A 23169-nucleotide genomic window follows, 5' to 3' on the forward strand; every position below is an offset into this window, starting at 1 on the left:
TTCATTTTGTATAGCTCTCTGAGCATCTTTCTTTCTGCTATATGGGACACTGCCCAATTCATTAATTATTGAATAGAGCCAATAAGATCTTTAAATTTTACTCAGTTGAATTTTTACCTTTTAAACACCTTTAATTCATGACAATTTATAATCTTCCATTTATGGAAATGGGTAAAATTTTTTTGAACAATTGCATTAAAACAAAAAGAATTAATTCATTTAAGAAAACTGCTCATAGGAACTTCCCTGGTGGCGCAGTGGTTAAGAATCCGCCTGCCAATGCAGGGGACATGGGTTCGAGCCCTGGTCCGGGAAGATCCCATATGCTGCGGAGCAACTAAGCCCATGCGCCACAACTACTGAACCTGCACTCTAGAGCTCATGAGCCACAACTACTGAGCCCATGGGCGACAACTACTGAAGCCCGCATGCCTAGAGCCCGTGTACCGCAACGAGAGAAGCCACCGCGATGAGGAGCCTGCACACCACAACGAAGAGTAGCCCCCGCTCGCCACAACTGGAGAAAGCCTGCGTGCAGCAACAAAGACCCAGCACAGCCAAAAATAAATTAAAAAAAAAAGAAAACTGCTCATAATAGTACAGACGGTACGCTGATACGGCTAAAAATGTGATGTTAGCATGAGAATAACAGATTCCAGAAACACTGTATATGTCTAGGCTGCATTGAAAAATTTCATAGAATTCCAGGTTCATAGAATGTTGATCCAAGGTGGATGGCGCATGAGGGATCACCTCAGCCATCGCCACCCCTGCCTCTCACCACTCCCTTTCCAAAAAGGACGTTCCGAAGTCACCCTGTGGGTTTCCAGACCTCTGGTCCGCCAGTGCAGCGTTCGCCACCATGAAGACTCTGCCTGATTAATCCCATGATTAATGGACAGAGTCCAGTTGAATGGTCCAGTAGGACATGGGCTCAGACTTGTCTAGTGCTTGTTCTCCATGTATCTGTTGAGTGAATTGATGGAGATGGCAGGGGTCTGATTTGGAGCTTAGGGGTGTCTTCTTTCCCAAGACCTGCCCAGCTACTTAGGCATTAAGGCCAGTATAGGATTTTCCTCTTCAGACTAGTTCCATATGGGAGTTTCCCAAGTTAAAAGCTGTAATCTCTATCAAATGCCACTGAAACAAGAGCTGTATCACTTACAGCTGGTGCGACCCAGGGAGCGGGCACAGGTTAAGCAAACTGAGGTCTGGCTTGATGCCTTACCCATTTCTGCAGAGTCATCATGAGCCAGGAGTGGGCATGCAGGCTGCAGACACTTCAAGGTCTGGGCATAGCTGCGCGTGTTTGCGGAACTGTGGGTGTCACAAGAGGGCATGTGATGGAACAGTGGGGCTGGGAGAATAATTCATCCTTACCTTTTATATTTTGCTAAGACAGCATCCTGCAGTCTTCATAGTCTAAGAGCCAGGTCTGTCTCAAGTTGCAAAGGCCAGCTGGCCAGGGCAAAAGGCAGGATGGTTTTGCCTTAACAGCTCTGTGTGTGTGTGTGTGTGTGTGTGTGTGTGTGCGCGCACGCACGCGTGCACGCACGTGTGTGAGTGTATGAGTGCAAAGTGATTAGAAACAGCTTTGTTTTCTGCTTAGGAAGACAGCCTGGGTTGTTCAGTGTGGATAGAGATAGGGGTGTTCTTTATTAGGGTGTTCTTTAGGACCCATGTTTCTTTCCTGGTAAAAGGGAGGAGCCCAGCCCTGGTCAGTCTTTGTAGAAGCAGTCGCCTCTGGGGCCTGACTCTACTGCTGTCCCAAACTCACCCCTCGCCGGCCTGCCACAGTGGCTACAGTGGGTGCAGATGAGCATCACTCTTAGAACTTGGATCTCCAAAAGCTTCATTTCAGCTACAACCTATGACGTTGGCCAAGAACCCATGAGCTTTTCTAAGATTTGTCATGTGCTTTATGGTTGCCCAATTCTTCCTAATGTTAATATTGGTCTGGCCTGGACAAGGTCAGTTTTGACAAATGACAGTTGGGAAACAGTGCAAGCATGGAGAAGGCACAGCTACCTTTTCAGTCTTCTGCCCTAGAGACAACCCCTTCACATCTGCTCCCTCTCCACGGACAAGAACAAAGTTCACATCTCACGACTCCGGTTAACACAATGTTTAGAGTAAGGTCTATAACACTGTGCAGCTTTTGTTCAATTCTCAGCTCTTCCTCTTACTTGCTTTGTGACTGTGGGCCATTTCCTTGTCCTCACTGAGCACTGGGAGATCATAGTATCAATTCACAGGTTTATTTTGAGAACTAAGTGAGATCCTGCATACAAAGCCCTCAGCACGGTCATTCTCACACTGTGAGCGCTCCGTAAATATTTGGCAAATGCATGTCTGAGTGAATAAAAGTGGAAAATACTAATAAAAACACTCGCAATATTATAGCCAGGAAATGGCTGTTGCAACACAAGTTAGAGGTATAACCTTCCAAAATTTTTCCTCCCCAAAGAAAGATATTTTTTATATTATAATGGGATATTGTACATGACTAGATTTTTTATTTATTTTTAAAAATTTTTTTTATAAATTTATTTATTTATTTTTGGCTGCGTTGGGTCTTTGTTGCCGCACTGGGCTTTCTCTAGTTGAGGTGAGCGGGGCCTACTCTTCGTTGCGGTGCGTGGGCTTCTCATTGCGGTGGCTTCTCTTGTTGCGGAGCACGGGCTCTAGGCTCGCAGGCTTCAGTAGTTGTGGCGTGCAGCCTCAGTAGTTGTGGCACACGGGCCCAGTTGCTCTGCGGCATGTGGGATCTCCCCAGACCAGGGCTCGAACCCGTGTCCCCTGCATTGGCAGGCGGACTCCCAGCCGCTGCGCCACCAGGGAAGCCCTAGATTTTTAAAAATATTTATTTATTGAAAGATTATCCACACACCATAAAATTCACCTTTCTAAGGCGTCCACTTCAGTGGTTTTCAGTATATTCACAGGGTTGTGCAACCATCACCACTATGTAATCCCAGAACATTTTCATCACCTCAAAGAGAAGCCTCCATGCATTAGCAGCCGCACATCATTCCCCCACCCCAGGCCTGCGGCAGCCACTAAACTACTTTCCGCCTCTATGGATTTGCTTAATCTGGACATTTCATACAAATAGAATCATACAATATATGTCCTTTCATGTCTGGCTTCTTACATTAGCGTAATATTTTCAAGGTTCATCCATGTTTAGCATGTACCAGTACTTCATTTCTTTTTATGGCTGAATAATATTCCATTGTATAGATAGATAGTATTTTATTTGTCCATTCATCAGTTCCTGGATATTTGGGTTCTTTCCACTTCGGGCCGTTGTGACTAATGCAGCTATTTGTGTACAAGTTTTTGATTAGATATGTTTTCAGCTGTTGTGGGTATATACCTAGGAGTGGAATTGCTGGGAAATCTGGTAACTTTGTGTTTGATTTTTTTTAATTTTTAAATTTTTTTGGCCTCATCACGTGGCATGCAGGATCCTCAGGGATCGAACCCACGCCCCCTGCAGCGGAAGCATGGAGTCTTAATCGCTGGACCGCCAGGGAAATCCCTGTGTTTGATTTTTGAGGAATTGCCAAACTGTTTCCTAAAGCAGTCATAGTTATATTATAATCTGTTTTTTTCCCCTTCACAATAGATCATGACTGCCTTTCCTTGTCAATAAATAGAGGTGTGTATGACTTCCCTGGTGGCTCAGTGGTTAAGAATCCGCCTGCCAATGCAGGGGACACGGATTCGAGCCTTGGTCAGAGAAGATCCCACATGCCACAGAGCAACTAAGCACATGCACTACAACTACTGAGCCTGCGTGCCACCACTACTGAAGCCCCCGCACCTAGAGCCTGTGCTCTGCAACAAGAGAAGCCACCCCAGTGAGAAGCTCGCGCACTGCAAAAAAGAGCAGCCCCCGCTCGCCTCAACTAGAGAAAGCCCACGCACAGCAACAAAGACCCAACGCAGCCAAAAATAACTAACTAAATAAATAGAGGTGTGCTTCACTAGTTTGAGTGAAAGCATAGTATTTCCTTAGCCAGCTGTACCAGAATGTATTTAGAGAATGTCCTACTGTTCAACATTTAATAATTCTATAAAACAGGCTTTGAGCATTTTCCTTGTGTCCCTAGTGAGTAAGTGGCACTTTCACAGGTGTACTCAGAGCACTTTGTATCCCTCTACTTTGGTGCTTTCAGATTGCACTGCAATCTACCTATCACCTCTCCCTGCATCTGTCTTATTTATTACATAGAGAGTTCCTCCAGGAGATGGAACATGTCTTGAGTTTATCTTTGTATCCATTGCACTTAGCATAGTGCCAGGCATTTGGTAAATGTTTGGAGAATGAATGAATAAATGAAATAATGAATAAATGGAAGGAAAGATGGAGGGATGGATGAATGAATAATTAGAACCAAAGACTATAGAGAGATGGAGTTCCTTTATTGTAAGAACATTCTGTCCAAAGATCCCTGCCTGGAGAGGTAATGAGTTCCCTGACCCTGCAGGTGTGCAACAGGAGGCTGAGTCACTTAGCAGGAATACTGTGAAGTTAATTTAGGCATCAGAAGGGAGACTGAATGAAATTTAAGATGTTTCTAAAATAAGAGCATGGAACTCTATGAAATAGAAGCCCAGGGAAATGAAAAGATTTGCCCTTAATTCCCCAGCTGGGCAGCTGTGGGTCTGGGAGTTGCTCTGAAAGTTTTCAAATTGTTCTGAGGACCCCAGACCACAGCCTCCCCTGGTCCAAAGACCTCTGTGTGCTTGTGTCTGCCTTGGTAGCCCACAGTACACTAAGGTTAGAGTCCAGGAAGGGAGAAACACTTACGAAACAAATCGTTGAACCTGTAGGTAGCTACCTGTAATTGGAGAGTAAAGTCCGGGCTCTTGATTTAAAAGAAGGTAAATTCTGGGTGGGCGTGGCTTACAGCCCTAAACAGCAGCCCACGGGGAAGGGTGGGAGAGCTTTTCTGTTATTTCCAGATTAGGCTACTGAGCAACTGGGGCGGGAGCCTGTGCAGAGAGCTGGGGGCGGGGACTGGAACAGCCCCTCGGAGCAGGGCCGAGACCTGCGGGCACAGGAGCTGCTGTCCTTCCACGATGTGGCTCTTCGCTCTGGTCTTGTCCTCCCTCACCACTTTCACGGCTTTGGGTGAGTCCTCCTAAATTCAAATAGCGGGGGACCTTTGGAAATCCTTGTGTGGGACAAGGGAAAGGAGTGACAGGGGCGGTTCTGCAGCAGCGCACGCTCTGTGGACTTGGACCGTCTAGCCCAGCTGGTCCCCCGCAGCAGGAGACACAGTGGACGATAAGCACCCTAGACTCGGCTGCACGCCGCCACACCAGAGGAGGACAACCAGCTAACCTCCTGGTTGGACAACCAGCTAACCTCAACCTCCAGCTGAGGACTTGGGAGAGTTCCATATCTTTTCCTCTTGATTACTAATACGGACGTGGCCAAATCCTGGAGCTTAGCTTACCAGAATATTAATATCGCCTCTGGAGGCAGAGTGTGTGGGTTTGCATCCCAGCTCAGCACTTACTAGCACTGTGAGCTTAGGCAAAGGACTTCCTTTTTCTGTGCCTCAGTTTCCCCCTCTATAAAATGGGGGTGAAAGCTGTATCTACATCATTAGGCTGTTGTGAGGTTGAAATGGGCTGTTGTTTCTGAGAGAGTGCCTGGAATGGAGAGAGTGCAAAAAAGGGATAAAGAAGTTGTTTTAAAAGACAGTGTACTGAAAAAAAAAAAAAGTATATTGGAACTTCCCTGGCAGTCCAGTGGTTAAAGACTCTGCACTTCTACTGCAGGGGGCGCAGGTTTGATCCCTGCTCAGGGAACTAAGATCCCACATGCCTCGCAGGGCAGCCAGAAAAAGAAAGACAGTGTATTAATAGACAATTTGGGGTATTCTAAGGCCCACAGATCAGGAACCAACTGTCATTGAAAAGATGGTTTATGACTCAATTTCCCCAGAGGAAGGAGTACGGAACTACCATGGGGGGCCTGGAGGTGAAGCCCTGGGTGGGTCATGAGACACAGGGAAGAAGGAGGAACTGGGGGTGAGGGGCTTTATCTTGGTTGCTGGGGGGATGGAAGAGGTGAGGCAGGATATGCAGGTTTGGGATTGGCAAAGTAGCCAATTTCAACAGGTTCTGGGGCTTAGGGACTGCACAGTTGTCAGGTACTTGGCCTGGAGTGATTAGGGCAGGTTGATAGTGGCCAGATGTGGAGGGCCTGGTAGTTGGGGTACAGGCTCTGGCACGCTTGAAGGGGAAGTTCATTCCTATCATTAGGGATTGGCGAACTCTGGGAGGGGCAGTCCCTCCAGAATCAGCAAGGCCCCAGATGTCAAGGCATCAGAATACAGAACATAAAAGACCTGGTTAATACAAGGGTGCGGCAAGGGACCTCAGAATGCATCTGTGCCATTTTATAGGTGGGGAAACTGAGACTCAGAGAGGGAAATGTACATGCCCAAGGTCAACCGGAAAATCATGCTCTGAATTCTATCTCTAACTCCTGAGTCCAGAGCCAGTGCTCTGGCTGTCAGTGCACTGACAGCCCAGGCTCCACTGGGTTTTCTCTTCTTCCTGGGCCTATGACACTGTGAGAGGCCTGGAACTGAGGGTAAGAGCAGAGTAAGAACCAAATTAGGGGCAGATTATTCCCTCACTGCTGTTTACCCCCTGGCAGGGCCATGCCACTTCCATCTTTAGAAAGTCCATACTGGGAACTTCCCTGGTGGCACAGTGGTTAAGAATACGCCTGCCAATGCAGGGGACACGGGTTTGATCCCTGGTCTGGGAAGATCCCACATGCTGTGGAAACTAAGCGCGTGCGCCCCAACTGCTGAGCCTGCACTCTAGAGCCCGCATGCCACAACTACTGAGCCCATACGCTGCAACTACTGAAGCCACGTGCCTTGAGCCCATGCTCTGCAACAAGAGAAGTCACCCAATGAGAAGCCCATGCACTGCAATGAAGAGTAGCCCCCGCTCACCACAACTAGAGAAAGCCCACGCACAGAAACCAAGACCCAACACAGCCAAAAATAAATAAAAGTTTTTAAAAAAGAAAGTCCATACTGGCTGCCTCCATTTCCTCAGTTACTTCATCTGAAAAATGGGCATATTGATGTCTACCTAGCAAGGCTTTTGTGAAGATTAGTTTAAAGGAACTGGAATGCCCATGTAGCACATAGTAAGTGCTCAATATACAAACATTACATATAACACAAGTGGTAACTGCTGCTGTTACCAGTATTGCCTATACCTCTCAGCCAATCGCCCACTTTTTCACCCTTGCCATTTGGACATCTGTCCACTTCATCTCTCTTGAAGGTTATCATCGGATTTGTCCGGAAGACCAAATCTGGGTTATTCTTTTCTGTTCTGGCCACATACTTTGAGAGAGAGGTTGACCTTGTGTCTATATCTAAAGGGGAACAATTGGGAGGATGAGAGGCTGGAAATCGTTTCCTGTTAGGATGCTTAAACAAACTGAAGCTGTTGAGGATGGACAAGAGAAGACTTGAGGGATGGGTATGAACATGGGTCACTAAGGCTGCCTGTCACATGAAGGTGCAGGATGTCCCAGAGCAGGTAGGACCAGGACTGATGTGGCAGCTTCAGGGAGACGCATTTCAGCTCAGTGAGAAAGAACTGTCTGCTCCACGAGAAGGGGACAGATGGAATCTGAGCCCGTCTCGCTCCCTCTGGATGACCGTGCTCAGAGCCAGCAGAAGGGGCCTCTTCAAGCTGATTGTGTCACTCTCTTTTACTCCAGGACGGTTCACTGCTGCTCATTTACCCACTAAATAAAGCCCGAATCACTGGCCTGGCGTTTGAGACCCTCCCAGACATGAATCTGTCTCATCCAGGATTATGTTCCTCCCCCATTACTCTTCCTGACCCAAATGGGCCAATCGCTCTTCCTCAAGCAGGTCTTGCACTTTGCTGTCGCAGAGCCTCACCTCTGCACAATCTCATCTCTGTTTATACCTTTAAGCACCCTCTTCCACCTCCCCTTGTCACTCCTTCCACTACTGCAAGTCCCAGCTCCAAGGTCACTGCCTCCATGAAGCCACCAGTCAGAAGGCCTCGCTCCCTCTTCTGTCTCCTATGGCACCTTACTTGGTACGTCTCTCAGGACACGGACCACTTTCTTCCCAGCAGTAGGGTCAGGTATGTATGTGGCTCATCCTCCACATAAGGCCAGATTTCTGAGAAGAGCAACCTGCTCTTGTTCATCCTCTCATCCAGCGTGCAGCTCGGCACCAGCATCCAGTGATTGTTTCTAGATGCTCCTAAGTGTGGAAACTGAATGCCCTCTTCATTCCCAGTGGTTCTTCTTTTTGCATTTATGTCTTATTTGATGCTGTTATACCTCCAATTCCAATTCACTCCTTCAGATAGCGCTGTGAGTTAGGAAGGACAGTTAGCTTCACTCTCTCTTACATAAGAAGAAACTGAGGCTTAGAGAGTTGAGGGGACATTCAAGATCACGTGGCAAAAGTAACAAAATTCACCCAGAATCCAGTTCACACCTTCACCACTGACATGTTCTCATTTCCTCTCAATGTCCAGCAGGGCAACCACCCTCACCGCCTGTTGTGGACACCGCGCAGGGCAGAGTCCTGGGGAAATACGTCAGCTTAGAAGGTTTTGCACAGCCTGTGGCTGTTTTCCTGGGAGTCCCTTTTGCCAGGCCCCCTCTTGGATCCTTGAGGTTTGCTCCGCCGCAGCCTGCAGAACCATGGATCTTCGTGAAGAATACCACCTCTTACCCTCCCATGTAAGTCAAGGTGTGACTTTGGCATCTTCCAGTGGGGATGTTAGCCTCAAAGGGACACAGGAAGGAGCCAAGGCAATCCTCTGAGTGGCTCATACTTTGTTCTGGAATCCTAAGATATTGTAGATCCTTACAAACATTTCAGAACTCTCACAGCATTCTAGAGCCCTTTATTCAACTAATATTTATTGAGCAACTTTGCCAGGCATTTTCTAGTTTCCTGGAATCTATTAGTGAACAGAACAAAGATCCCACCTTCATGGAGCTTGCATTCTAGCAGGGGCAGATAGATAGTAAACAATATGCAAATTAGTAAATAGACTATACAGTATGTTAGAATATGATAAGTGCTGTGGAAAAAAATAGAAAGTTGAGCAGGTGAGGGGTTTCAAAAGTAATGATTCTGTTAACCTAAAACAATAAAACAACCAGATATTTTACCAGCAAAACCAGAGATTTATTTGGGAGCAGCAAAGAATCACAATTGGGGACATGCAACTATGGCAAACCACATGCAAGTCTGGTAAAAGGAAAGGAAACTCTTTTATAGAGGCAAAGGGGAAGTTAGAAGGCACTGTTATAAACAAAAGTCCATTGGAGGAAACTGGGAGTTTGTTATGTAGTGGCTTTTAATTGGCTGAGTAATGATAGTCTCTGATTGGCTGAGCTGTTGCCAGGCAAGGAGGAAATCTTTCTTGTGGTAAAGTCGTGTCATTTCTGGTCAGAGGTGCACAGTATGTCTCTTCCTAGGGGGATCTGTATTGAGATGGAGTGATATCTTCCTGAGATCTCCCCCTCCTCACCTCCAGATTCCATTTTAGTGCGGGTTCTCTTTATTAATTTTCACAGTTCTATTCATTTTCCTTCTTGAACTTTACCATAGTGGGAAGTGAGGTGGGCCAGGAGATGTGTGGATGGGTAGTGCTTTGGGGTGTTGACTGGGCAAGTTCTCAACTCCCAAATGTGTCTGGCTACCTAGTCACAAGCAGAACGATGGTTGATGTGTTCTAGTTAGCTGGTCAGGTTGGGCAAGAAGACTCACAACTGTCCACCAAGGCACCTTAGATGTCTACAAGCATTGATTCAGACCATATTTATCTCAGCAAGAGATTTCTAATAATTTCCAGGGTCCTGCCTCTTGCTGAATTTTCTTTTCTTCTCTTCTCTCCTTACTCCCTTCCTTCCTTACTTCTTCCATTCCTTTAAAATAATATTCATTCTTTTTATTTCCTGATTGCAATTAATATGTTTTATTTATTTTTATTGCAAGTATACATTTAATTTCCTGATTGCAAGTAATAAGTAATACATACTTATTACATAAAAGTGAGAAAATATAGGTAAGTAAAGGTAAGAAAATGAAAAGCATACACCACCGAGCAAGAACTGTTGTTCATATTTTAGATTCTATTTTTCCAGTCTTTTATCTGTTGCATAATTTCTCCCTTAAAATGTAATCACATAATTTTCTGTACCCAATTCTAATGTGTGTGTTTTTTCCCCCACACCAAAAAGCAATTCTCACACACCATATGTGTGTCCAACAATTTAGCTAATTCTAATACTCTCTTCCTAGAGATAGCATCAGATTCCACAGATTAAGGGCTCAGCTCCACAATAGCTCCCTCTGCTTCGATGCCAGTTCCAAGTCCAAGTCGTCACCTATGCTTCTGACCAACTGGCTATAAATTAGAGGTTCCTGTGACCCCCTCCTTAGGTTCTATTAATTTGCCGTAGCAGCTCACAGAACTCAGGAAATTAGTTTTCTCACTAGATTACCAGTTTATTATGAAGGATATTAAAGGATACAAGCCACTAGCCAGATGAAGATATCCATAAGGTGAGGTCCCTAACAAAGGAGCATCCATCCATCCTTCTGGAGTTTGGGACCCAGCACGGTGGCACTTAGAAGAGTTCTGGTTCACCAGCCAGGACGCCCTCTGAACCCTGTCCTTTTGGGTTTTATGGAGCCCTCATTACATGGGCAGGATGATTGAAAGCATTGGTCACTGGTGATTGATCCCTCTCCAGCCCATCTCCCCTTTCCAGAGGTCAGGGGGCTGTGGCGCAAAGTTCCAACCCTCTAATCACATGATTGTTCCTCTGGCAACCAGTTCCTGCTCTTAGATGAGGTCCAAAAGTGACCTCATTAACCCAACAGTATACACCACTCAGGAGATTTCAAGGGTTTTAAGAGCTCTTCAGGGCTTCCCTGGTGGCGCAGTGGTTGAGAGTCCGCCTGCCGATGCAGGGGACGTGGGTTCGTGCCCCGGTCCGGGAAGATCCCACATGCCGCGGAGCGGCTGGGCCCGTGAGCCATGGCCGCTGAGCCTGCGCGTCCGGAGCCTGTGCTCTGCAACGGGAGAGGCCACAACAGTGAGAGGCCTGCCTATGGCAATAAAAAAAAAAAAAAAAAAAGAGCTCTTCAGCAGAAACTGGACAAAGATCAAATACATATTTCTTCTTATATCACAATATCATATTACACGATACAGATACTTTACTTTATTTATTTATTTTAATTTATTTATTTTTGGCTGCGCTGGGTCTTCGTTGCTGCATGCGTGCTTTCTGTAGTTGCGGCCAGCGGGGGCTACTCTTCGTTGTGGTGCACGGGCTTCTTATTGCAGTGTCTTCTCCTGTTATGGAGCACAGGCTCTAGGCACGCGGGCTTCAGTAGTTGTGGCGCATGGGCTCAGTAGTTGTGGCTCACAGGCTTAGGTGCTCCACGGCATGTGGGATCTTCCCGGACCAGGACTGGAACCCATGTCCCCTGCATTGGCAGGCAGATTCTTCACCACTGCGCCACCAGGGAAACCCCAAGACAGATACTTTAGATGCCTGTTTTGCTCATGAACGTATATCATGAACATCATTCTATGTCATTAAATATCACACCCCGACATTTAATAGCTGCATTACGTTGCATATTGAATCATAATTTATTTACTGCACCTTTTATTTGGGATTATTAATTGTTCTTGATGATTTTGATAATATAAGTAGCACTATGATGAATATCCTGTAGCTAAATCTTCATGCATGTTCATAAATATTTTTGGATAAGTTCTAAGAAATAACATTTCTGAGTAAGAGTATTTTTAAAATTTCCCTTCAGAAATACTCCAACTGCACCCCTTTATTTAATATATGAAAACCTCCATTAACTGAATTTTAAACAATGTTTTGGGTTATTAAAAATGATTTTGGGCTATTGAATAGGCAAAATAACGATAATTTTTATTATCTTCGTCATTATATATATGATTATTCTCTTTATTCTACATTTATCTGAATACTAGTGACATTGACTTATTTTTCTCTTTTTAAACTTTTGATTGTCTTCTTTTATGAATATTACGCCCCTTGCTTTGATGATCTGGGGAAAGTTCCCCCGGGATGGAAATCAAGAGTTTATCTTTGGAGCTCTGACTCTGCCAATTGACAGCTGTGTCATCCAAGCACCTCAGTGCTTCAGTTATCTCGTCGACATACTGGAGGCAGTCATGCTGTTTTGTGGGGACACTGAGATCTGGAAATGTGGCTTATAAGGTCCTTGGAAACATAAGCACTACATAGTATGGTTCTTTCTGGCTGTGTGACCTTGGGCAAATTCTCTAATATCTCTGTGCCTCAGTTTCTCAACTGTAAAATGTGGATAATAATAGAACCTAAATCATGGGGCTGATGTGAAGATTAAATGAGTTAATACATAAGGAGTATTTAAAACAACAGTTGGTGAGAGAGCACTGGAATCACAACTAACTGCTGAACAATCATTGACAGGAAGACACTGGAACTCACCAAAAAGATACCCCACATCCAAAGACAAAGGAGAAGCCACAATGAGACTGTAGGAGGGGCACAATCACAATAAAATCAAATCCCATAACTGTTGGGTGGGTGACTCACAAACTGGAGAACACTTATACCACAGAAGTCCACTCACTGGAGGGAAGGTTCTGAGCCCCACGTCAGGCTTCCCAACCTGGGGGCCTGGCAATAGGAGGAGGAATTCCCAGAGAATTAGACTTTGAAGGCTAGTGGGATTTGATTTCAGGACTTTGACAGGACTGGGGGAAACAGAGACTCCACTCTTGGAGGGCACACACAAAGTAGTGTGCGTATGAGAACCCAGGGGGAAGGAACAGTGACCCCATAGGAAACTGAACCAGACCTACCTGCTAGTGTTGGAGGGTCTCCTGCAGAGGTGGGGGGCGGCTGTGGCTCACTGCAGGGACAAGGACACTGGCAGCAGAAGTTCTGGGAAGGACTCTTTGGTGTGAGCCCTCCCAGAGTCCACCATTAGCCTCACCAAATAGCCTGCAGGGTCCAGTGCTGGGTTGCCTCAGGCCAAACAACCAACAGGGAGGGAACTCAGCCCCACCCATCAGCAGACAAGCAGATTAAAGTTTTACTGAGGTCTGTCCACCAGAGCAACACCCAGCTCTACCACCACCAGTCCCTCCCATCAGGAAGCTTGTACAAGACTCTTAGATAGCCTCATCCAACAGAGGGCAGACAGCAGAAGCAAAAAGAACTACAGTCCTGCAGCCTATGGATCGAAAACCACATTCACAGAAAGAGAGACAAAATGAAAAGGCAGAGGAATATGTTCCAGATGAAGGAACAAGATAAAACCCAGAAAAACAACTAAATGAAGTGCAGATAGGCAATCTTCCAGAAAAAGAATTCAGAATAATGATAGTGAAGATGATCCAGGACCTAAGAAAAAGAATGGAGGCAAAGATTGAGAAGATGCAAGAAATGTTTAACAAAGACCTAGAAGAATTAAAGAAAAAACAGAGATGAACAATACAATGACTGAAATGAAAAATACACTGGAAGGAATCAATAGCAGAATAACTGAGGCAGAAGAACAGGTAAGTGACCTGGAAGACAGAATGGTGGAATTCACTGCCACGGAACAGAATAAAGAAAATAGAATGAAAAGAAATGAAGACAGCCTAAGAGATCTCTGGGACAACATTAAATGCACCAACATTCGCATTATAGGAGTCCCAGAAGGAGAAGAGAGAGAAAAAGGACCCCAGAAAATATTTGAAGAGATTATAGTCGAAAACTTCTCTAACATGGGAGAGGAAATAGCCACCCAAGTCCAGGAAACGCAGAGAGTCCCAGACAGGATAAACCCAAGGAGAAACACGCTGAGACACATAGTAATCAAATTGACAAATATTAAAGACAAAGAAAAACTATTAAAAGCAACAAGGGAAAAATGACAAATAACATACAAGGGAACTCCCATAAGGTTAAGAGCTGATTTCTCAGCAGAAACTCTACAAGCCAGAAGGGAGTGACACAATATATTTAAAGTGATGAAAGGGAAGAACCTACAACCAAGGTTACTCTACCCGGCAAGGATCTCATTCAGATTCGATGGAGAAATCAAAAGCTTTAGAGACAAGCAAAAGCTAAGAGAATTCAGCACCACCAAACCAGCTCTGCAACAAGTGCTAAAGGAAGTTCTCTAAGTGGGAAACACAAGAGAAGAAAAGGACCTACAAAAACAAACCCATAACAATTAAGAAATTGGTAATAGGAACATACATATTGATAATTACCTTAAATGTGAATGGATTAAATGCTCCAGCCAAAAGACACAGGCTCACTGAATGGATACAAAAACAAGACCTGTATATATGCTGTCTACAGGAGACCCACTTCAGACCTACGGACACATACAGACTGAAAGTGAAGGGATGGAAAAAGATATTCCATGCAAATGGAAAGCAGAAGAAAGCTGGAGTAGCAATACTCATATCAGATAAAATAGACTTTAAAATAAAGAATGTTACAAGAGAGAAGGAAGGACACTACCTAATGATCAAGGGATCAATCTAAGAAGAAGATATAACAATTATAAATATATATGCACCCAACATAGGAGGACCTCAACACGTAAGGCAAATGCTAACAGCTATAAAAGAGGAAATCGACAGTAACACAATAATAGTGGGGGACTTAAACACCTCACTTACACCAATGGACAGATCATCCAAACAGAAAATTAATAAGGAAACAGAAGCTTTAAATGACACAATAGACCAGATAGATTTAATTGATATTTATAGGATATTCCATCCAAAAATGGCAGACTTACACTTTCTTCTCAAGTGCACGTGGAACATGCTCTAGGATAGATTACATCTTGTGTCACAAATCAAGCCTCAGTAAATTTAAGAAAATTGAAATCATATCAAGCATCTTTTCTGACGACAACACTATGAGATTAGAAATCAATTACAGGGAAAAAAACGTAAAAAATACAAACACTTGGAGGATAAACAATACATTACTAAATAACCAAGAGATCACTGAAGAAATCAAAGAGGAAATCAAAAAATACCTAGAGACAAATGACAATGAAAACATGACAATCCAAAACACATGGGATGCTGCAAAAGGAGTTCTAAGAAGGAAGCTTGTAGCAATACAATGCTACCTCAAGAAACAAGAAAAATCTCAAATAAACAATCTAAACTTTCACCTAAAGGAACTAGAGAAAGAAGAACAAACAAAACCCAGAGTTAATAGAAGTAAAGAATTCATAAAGACCAGAGCAGAAGTAAATGAAATAGAAACAAAACAGTAGCAAAGATCAATAAAACTAAAAGATGCTTCTTTGAGAAGATAAACAAAATTGATAAACCTTTAGCCAGACTCATCAAGAAAAAGAGGGAAAGGACTCAAATCAATAAAATTAGATTATAAAGGAGAAGTTACAACAGAAACCGCAGAAATGCAAACCATCATAAGAGACTACTACAAGCAACTCTATGCCAATAAAATGGACAACCTGGAAGAAAGGGACAAATTCTTAGAAAGGTATAACGTTCCAAGACTGAACCAGGAAGAAACAGAAAATATGAATAGACCAATTACAAGTAATGAAATTGAAACTGTAATTAAAAATCTTCCAACAAACAAAAGCTCAGGACCAGATGGCTTCACAGGTGAATTCTATGAAACATTTAGAGAATAGCAAACACCCATCCTTTTCAAACTCTTCCAAAAAATTGCAAAGGAAGAAACACTCCCAAACTCATTCTACGAGGCCACCATCACCCTGATACCAAAACCAAAAAAAGATACTACAAAGAAAGAAAATTACAGCCCAATATCACTGATGAATATAACCACAAAAATCCTCAACAAAATACTAGCAATCAGAATCCAATAACACATTAAAAGAATCATACAGCATGACCAACTGGGATCTATCCCAAGGACACAAGGATTCTTCAGTATATGCAAATCAATCAATGTGATACACCATATTAACAAACTGAAGGATAAAAACCATATGATCATCTCAATAGATGTAGAAAAAGCTTTTGGCAAAATTCAACACTGATTTATGATAAAAAACTCTCCAGAAAGTGGGCATAGAGGGAACCTACCTCAACATAATAAAGGCCATATACGACAAACCCACAGCAAACATCATTCTCAATGGTGAAAAACTGAAAGCATTTCCTCTAAGAACAGGAACAAGACAAGGATGTCCACTCTCACCACTATTATTCCACAAAGTTTTGGAAGTCCTAGCCACAGAAATCAGAGAAGAAAAAGAAATGAAAGGAATACAAATTGGAAAAGAAGAAGTAAAACTGTCACTGTTTGCAGATGACGTGATACTATACAGAGATAATCCTAAAGATGCCACCAGAAAACTACTGGAGCTAATCAATGAATTTGGTAAAGTTGCAGGATCCAAAATTAATGCACAGAAATCTCTTGCATTCCAATACATTAACAGTGAAAGATCAGAAAGAGAAATTAAGGAAACAATCCCATTCACCATTGCAACAAAAAGAATAAAATACCTAGAAATAAACCACCTAAGGAGGTAAAAGCCCTGTACTCAGAAAACTATAAGACACTGATGAAAGAAATCGAAGATGACACAATCAGATGGAGAGATATACCATGTTCTTGGATTGGAAGAATTAATATTGTGAAAGTGACTCTACTACCCAAAGCAACCTACAGATTCAATGCAATCCCTATCAAATTACCAATGGCATTTTTTATAGAACTAGAACAAAAAATCTTAAAATGTGTATGGAAACACAAAAGACTCCGAATAGCCAAAGCAATCTTGAGGGGTAAAAAACGGAACTGGAGGAATCAGACTCCCTGACTTCAGACTATACTACAAAGCTACAGTAATCCAGACAATATGGTACAGGCACAAAAACAGAAATATAGATCAATGGAACAGAATAGAAAGCCCAGAGATAAACCCACGCAGTTATGGTCAACTAATCTCTGACAAAGGAGGCAAGGATATACAATGGAGAAAAGACAATCTCTTCAATAAGTGGTGCTGGGAAAACTGGGCAGCTACATGTAAAAGAATGAAATTAGAACACTCTCTAACACCATACACAAAAATAAACTCAAAATGGATTAAAGACCTAAATATAAGAGCGGACACTATAAAATTCTTAGAGGAAAACATAGGAAGAACAGTCTTTGACAAAAATCACAGCAAGATCTTTTTTGACCCACCTCCTAGAGTAATGGAAATAAAAACAAAAATAAACAAATGGGACCTAATTAAACTTAAAAGCTTTTGCACAGCAAAGGAAGCCATAAGCAAGACGAAAAGACAAACCTCATAATGGGAGAAAATATTTGCAAATGAAGCAACTGACAAAGGATTAATCTCCAAAATTTACAAGCAGCTCATGCCGCTCAATATCAAAAAACAAACAACCCAATCCAAAAATGGGCAGAAGACCTAAATAGACATTTCTCCAAAGAAGGTATACAGATTGCCAACAAACACATGAAAGGATGCTCAACGTCACTAATCATTAGAGAAATGCAAATCAAAACTACAATGAGGTATCACCTCACACCAGTCAGAATGGCCATCATCAAAAAATCTACAAACAATAAATGCTGGAGAGGATGTGGAGAAAAGGGAACCCTCTTACACTGTTGGTGGGAAAGTAAATTGATACAGCCACTATAGAGAACAGTACGGAGATCCCTTAAAAAACTAAAAATAGAGGGGCTTCCCTGGTGGCACAGTGGTTGAGAGTCCACCTGCCGATGCAGGGGACGCGGGTTCATAACTCGGTCCGGGAAAATCCCACATGCCGCGGAGCGGCTGGGCCCGTGAGCCATGGCCGCTGAGCCTGCGCGTCCGGAACCTGTGCACCGCAACGGGAGAGGCCACAACATTGAGAGGCCCACGTACCAAAAAAATAAATAAATAAAAATAAATAAATAAATAAAGGAGATGAACTCCCTGGGACAAAAAAAAAAAAAAAACTAAAAATAGAACTGCCATACGACCCAGCAATCCCACTACTGGGCATATACCCTGAGAAAAACATAATTCAAAAAGAGTCATGTACCACAATGTTCATTGCAGCTCTATTTACAATAGCCAGGACGTGGAAGCAACCTAAGTGTCCATCTACAGATGAATGGATAAAGAAGATGTGGCACATATATACAATGGAATATTACTCAGCCATAAAAAGAAATGAAATTGAGTTATTTGTAGTGAGGTGGATGGACCTAGAGTCTGTCATACATAGTGACGTAAGTCAGATCAGAAAGAGAAAAACATACGGTATGCTAACACATATATATGGAATCTAAGGAAAAAAATGGTCATGAAGGACCTAGGGGCAGGATGGGAATAAAGATACAGACCTACTAGAGAACGGGCTTGAGGACACAGGGAAGGTGAAGAGTAAGCTGGGAGAAAGTGAGAGAGTGGCATGGACATATATACACTACCAAAGGTAAAACAGGTAGCTAGTGGGAAGCAGCCGCGTTGCACAGGGAGATCAGCTCAGTGCTTTGTGACCACCTAGAGGGGTGGGTTAGGGAGGGTGGGAGGGAGATGCAAGAGGGAAGAGATATGAGGATATATGTATATGTATGGCTGATTCACCTTGTTATAAAGCAGAAACTAACACACCATTGTAAAGCAGTTATACTCCAATAAAGATGTTAAAAAAATAAATTAAATTAAATTAATAAAAAAACAAACAAACAAATCAAAAAATGGGCAGAATACCTAAGCAGACATTTCTCCAAAGAAGAATACAGATGGCCAAGAGGCACATGAAAAGATGCTCAACATCACTAATTATTAGAGAAATGCAAATCAAAACTACATTGAGGTATCACCCTATACCAGTCAGAATGGCCATCATCAAAGAATCTACAAACAACAAATGCTGGAGAGGATGTGGAGAAAAGGGAACCCTCTTGCTCTGTTGGTGGGAATGTAAATTGATTCAGCCACTATGGAGAACAGTATGGAGGTTCCTTATAAAACTAAGAATAGAATTACTATATGACCCAGCAATCCCACTACTGGGCATATACCTTGAGAAAACCATAATTCAATAAGACATATGCACCCCAATGTTCATTGCAGCACTATTTACAATAGCCAGCTCATGGAAGCAACCTAAATGCCCATCGACAGACAAATGGATAAAGAAGATGTGGTACATATATACAATGGAATATTACTCAGCCATAAAAAGGAATGAAATTGGGTCATTTGTAGAGACGTGGATGAATCTAGAGACTGTCATACAGAGTGAAGTAAGTCAGAAGGAGAAAAACAAATATCGTATATTAACACATATATGTGGAATCTAGAAAAATGATACAGATGAACCGGTTTGCAGGGCAGAAATAGAGACAAAGATATGGAAAACAAACGTATGGACACCAAGTGGGGAGTGGTGGTGGTGGTGTGATGAATTGGGAGATTGGGATTGACATATATACACTAATATGTATAAAATAGATAACTAATTAGAACCTACTATATAAAAATATAAATAAAATAAAATTTAAATGATAAAAAAAAAATCTTCTATTAGGGCAACCAATAGTTCTTGCCTGTGATGGGTTGATGATAGAATTTTAATATGTCAGTGCTGCAGGACCCTTATGGAAATCACTCCCCTCATTTACACAGAGGAGCAGACTGGGGCCCAGAGCAGGCAAAGAATTCACCTAAGGAAACCCAGCAAATTAGGCTGAGTCATGGGCTTCCCTGGTGGCGCAGTGGTTCAGAGTCCGCCTGTCGACGCAGGGGACACGGGTTCGTGCCCCGGTCCGGGAAGATCCCACATGCCGTGGAGTGGCTGGGCTCGTGAGCCATGGCCGCTGAGCCTGCGCGTCCGGAGCCTGTGCTCCGCAACGGGAAAGGCCACAACAGTGAGAGGCCTGCGTACCGGAAAAAAAAAAAAAAAAAATTAGGCTGAGGCAGGACTAGAGCGTAGTTCCTCTAAAGCTGCCCCATAAATATTTGACCTCTGACCTGTTGTAGGCCGTAAATAACTGCCGTTTGGGTGATTTCTCCTGGTTTATGGAAGTCTCCCGTGGACTAGAACATGTTTCCCTGTTGGCAGAATATGGTCACCCTATAGCGGGCATCATACAGCGCCCAGCGGAGAGCTGGTCTGGACCCAGGGCAAGCAGGAAATGGTCCTTTCCCAGGCCCAGCAGCGTATAGGCAGTCTCCTTCCTTGACTCAGGGCATCCCAAAGGCCCCAGGAAGGGAAGAGGGTCAGGCCTCACCATACCTGGTCCTGGGAGACCTTGGTGAGCCTGAGAAGCCCCCATCAGATGCCCCTGGTAGCCTCCTACCTAACCCAGTGTCTTGAGTCTGGTGAGAACAACTCTATTTACTGCCCTAAACCTGCCAGTCCAAGACCTGGCCTGACCACAGGAGACATCTCCTTGGTCAGCTCTGATTGAACTTCAAGAATTCATTTCTCTCCTTGCCTCTCCCAGGTGCTCCCAAGACCCAGTGGCAGGGCAAGTGATCTCAGAGCTCTTTACCAACAGAAAGGAGAACATTAATCTCAGGTTTTCCGAAGACTGTCTTTACCTAAATATTTACACTCCTGCTGACTTGAGGAAGAGAAGCAGGCTGCCGGTAAGCAGTGGGAACACATGGTCAAGGCTGGTGTAGACTGGAAGGGGATGAAGGCAGTGTTGGGTTGGGGTGTCTTGAACCAAGGCTGTTCCAGGGGCCCCAGGCTGTTCCAGGGGCCCCAGGGCTTTCTTTACCACCACAGCCAAACCTGACATCGAGGAACACAGGTTTTCCACACCTCAGTTTCCCTTAGTGACAGACATAGGGCCTCTGGGGGAGTTTGCTGTACATCTGTAATGAACATTTTAATTTTTCTAAGGTCTCTCATGCTAATAGATGGACAAGAAGGATTACTCTTAATTGTTAGATTAGGAATCTGATACCCAGGGTGGCTAAGACATAATTTCCAATAAAGTCAGAGCTGGAAGGAATCTTGGAGATAAGCCAACAACCCAACCGTTCTGTTACAGATAGAGAAACTGAAGCCCAGTGAGGGGAAGGCGAGGTCGCAGAGTAGGGTTGCAGGACTAGAGCACGGGTCTCCTGATCTCAAGTCACGCTCTTTGACACACACACACACACACACACACACACTAGCAAGTGGAGCCTGTGGGTGGCCTTTCCTCAGCACACAGAGACCTTCTCTGACAAACTCTCAGTGTCTCAGTGTCACAGGTGGAGGGTGCAGAGCCTGGAGCAACAGAGAAGCCCTTTCCTTTGCCTTTGCCAACTATCAAGATTTTATTGTAGATAATTTCACTTCGTAATTTACTTTGACACAAGCTGATGTCCCAGTGAGTCAGCATTTGCAGAATAAATGGAAGCCCAGAGATGGGGCAGCCTTCCAGACTCAGGCTGGAGGGTGGGGCTGGTCTGCTGGGAAAGGAGGGGTCAGTGGGGTAGAGACAGGCGGGGTGTGAGCACCCAGCCATCTCCCAGGAACACCCCTGGCATGGTGCCCAGATGTGGAGGAGGGCATCTGTGAACTTGTGACTAGAAGGTGGCCCTGCATATGCTGGGCTCAAAGAGGTGAGGACAATTGTTCATTCATTCATGCATTCATTCATTCCCCTAGTACATACTCAGCGCCCCCATATGCATAGCTAGAATTGGGGGTTAAGAGAAAGGAGGAACATAAAACCATGACCACACAGCCCCTGCCTTCGAGGATCTTAGCATCTGGGTTGCACAGAGCTGGACTAGCTTCTTCAGCAAATCACTGCTGGCCAGCCCTTGGCTCAGCCTGAACTCAGAGGTGACTGCACACTCAGTCCCTCTGCCCGGAGGTAGGCAGGGATCAGAGATGTAGGAGGAGCAGGGGCTCCAGGAACCTGAAACTGGAGAACCTCTGCTATGCATACAGGCTCTGGAACTGCAGGGTCTGGGTGTAAATCCTGGTTCTGCCTTTTACTAGCTGAGAGACCCAGCTCTGTTTCTTCAAATCAGGGATAATTACACACAAGTGTTCAATGATGAATATCAAGCTTTATGTCAGTGTCTGACACAGCACACGAGGCAAGTCTTGCTGATGCATTAGTTAGAGTTGAAGGGAAGAAATTCCTCCTGCCCCAACAGCCAGCCTACTGCACCATGGCCATTGGCTGCTGTGTGCTGGGCAGCTCGACGTGTGGACTCTGGAGCCAGACTGCCTGGGTTCAAGTGCTGCCTCCACCGCCTATGAGCTGCGTGACCTCAGGGTGGTTAAGTGCCTCAGTTTTCCTGTCTGTGAAATGGGACAATAGTAGTCCCTATCTTGTGGATGGTTTATTTTTAAATGCTTAGAGCAGTACTTGACACATAGTTCATGTATGAGTTCTTTGATTTTTTTATTAACAAAATCATTATACTATTATTTTAGCCATTCTCACTTTCTTGCTATGTGAACTCTTTAAATTCAGGGCCATGCATTATGAATTGTCATGTCCACTCTCATCCTTAATCCTTACCACAGTCCCTGGCACCTAGTAGGTTTTCAAATCATATTCATCAGATGATTGAAGACTTCTTAGAGGAGGTGGCTTTTAGGCTGGGCTTTGGAGGATGGGTGAGATTTGGGGAGCAGAGGAGGCAGTGGAAAGGCCTATTAAGAAGAGGTACCACCCAGGGCGTGTGCTTCTTGACATGGTCATCATTCACATGAGAAGTTTATTTCACCACACAAAAGGTAACTAAGGTGAAGCTGAAATAAGCTTCTAACCAAGGGCTGTTGCATGCAGAGTGTGCTGAGCTGCGTGAGGGGTCCGGGAGTGAGGACTGTGGGAGTGTTGGGGAGAAGATGGCGCTCTTAGCCTTGGCTGTTCCCATGATGATGTTCTCAGCATGAAGAGCACTGGCAGGAGGTGGCACTGAGGCAGGGGAGACAGGCAGGGGCAGCCAGGGTGCACTGAGTTGGGCCACAGCTGGGAGAACGGGTAGATGACCAAACCAGACAGCCTCTTGAGGTCTTTCCCAGCTCTGCTTCCTGTGCCCTGTATGGTTGCTTCTTCCCCAT

General features: G+C 44.2%; 1 protein-coding gene and 1 non-coding gene across 3 annotated transcripts in view; both read left to right on the forward strand.

The window, feature by feature from the left end:
* The first annotated feature begins 4932 nt into the window (after positions 1-4932).
* Positions 4933-23169, forward strand: part of CES1 (carboxylesterase 1) — a 36592-nt gene continuing 18355 nt past the window's right edge. The window contains exons 1-3 of one of the 2 annotated variants that reach the window (XM_059999267.1): positions 4933-5143; positions 8581-8785; positions 20594-20738. In XM_059999267.1, coding sequence (XP_059855250.1) covers positions 5092-5143; positions 8581-8785; positions 20594-20738 — 402 coding nt within the window. In that variant the 5' untranslated portion in view covers positions 4933-5091. Of the gene's footprint in view, positions 5144-8577; positions 8786-20593; positions 20739-23169 lie in introns of both variants that reach the window. The other variant, XM_059999266.2, reaches the window with a different exon arrangement.
* Positions 5756-5829, forward strand: TRNAR-UCU (transfer RNA arginine (anticodon UCU)). The gene has a single exon. It is a non-coding gene; the product is annotated as a tRNA-Arg (tRNA).

Source organism: Delphinus delphis, chromosome 20 (assembly GCF_949987515.2).
Source record: "Delphinus delphis chromosome 20, mDelDel1.2, whole genome shotgun sequence".
In the NCBI taxonomy this organism is placed as follows: Eukaryota; Metazoa; Chordata; class Mammalia; order Artiodactyla; family Delphinidae; genus Delphinus; species Delphinus delphis.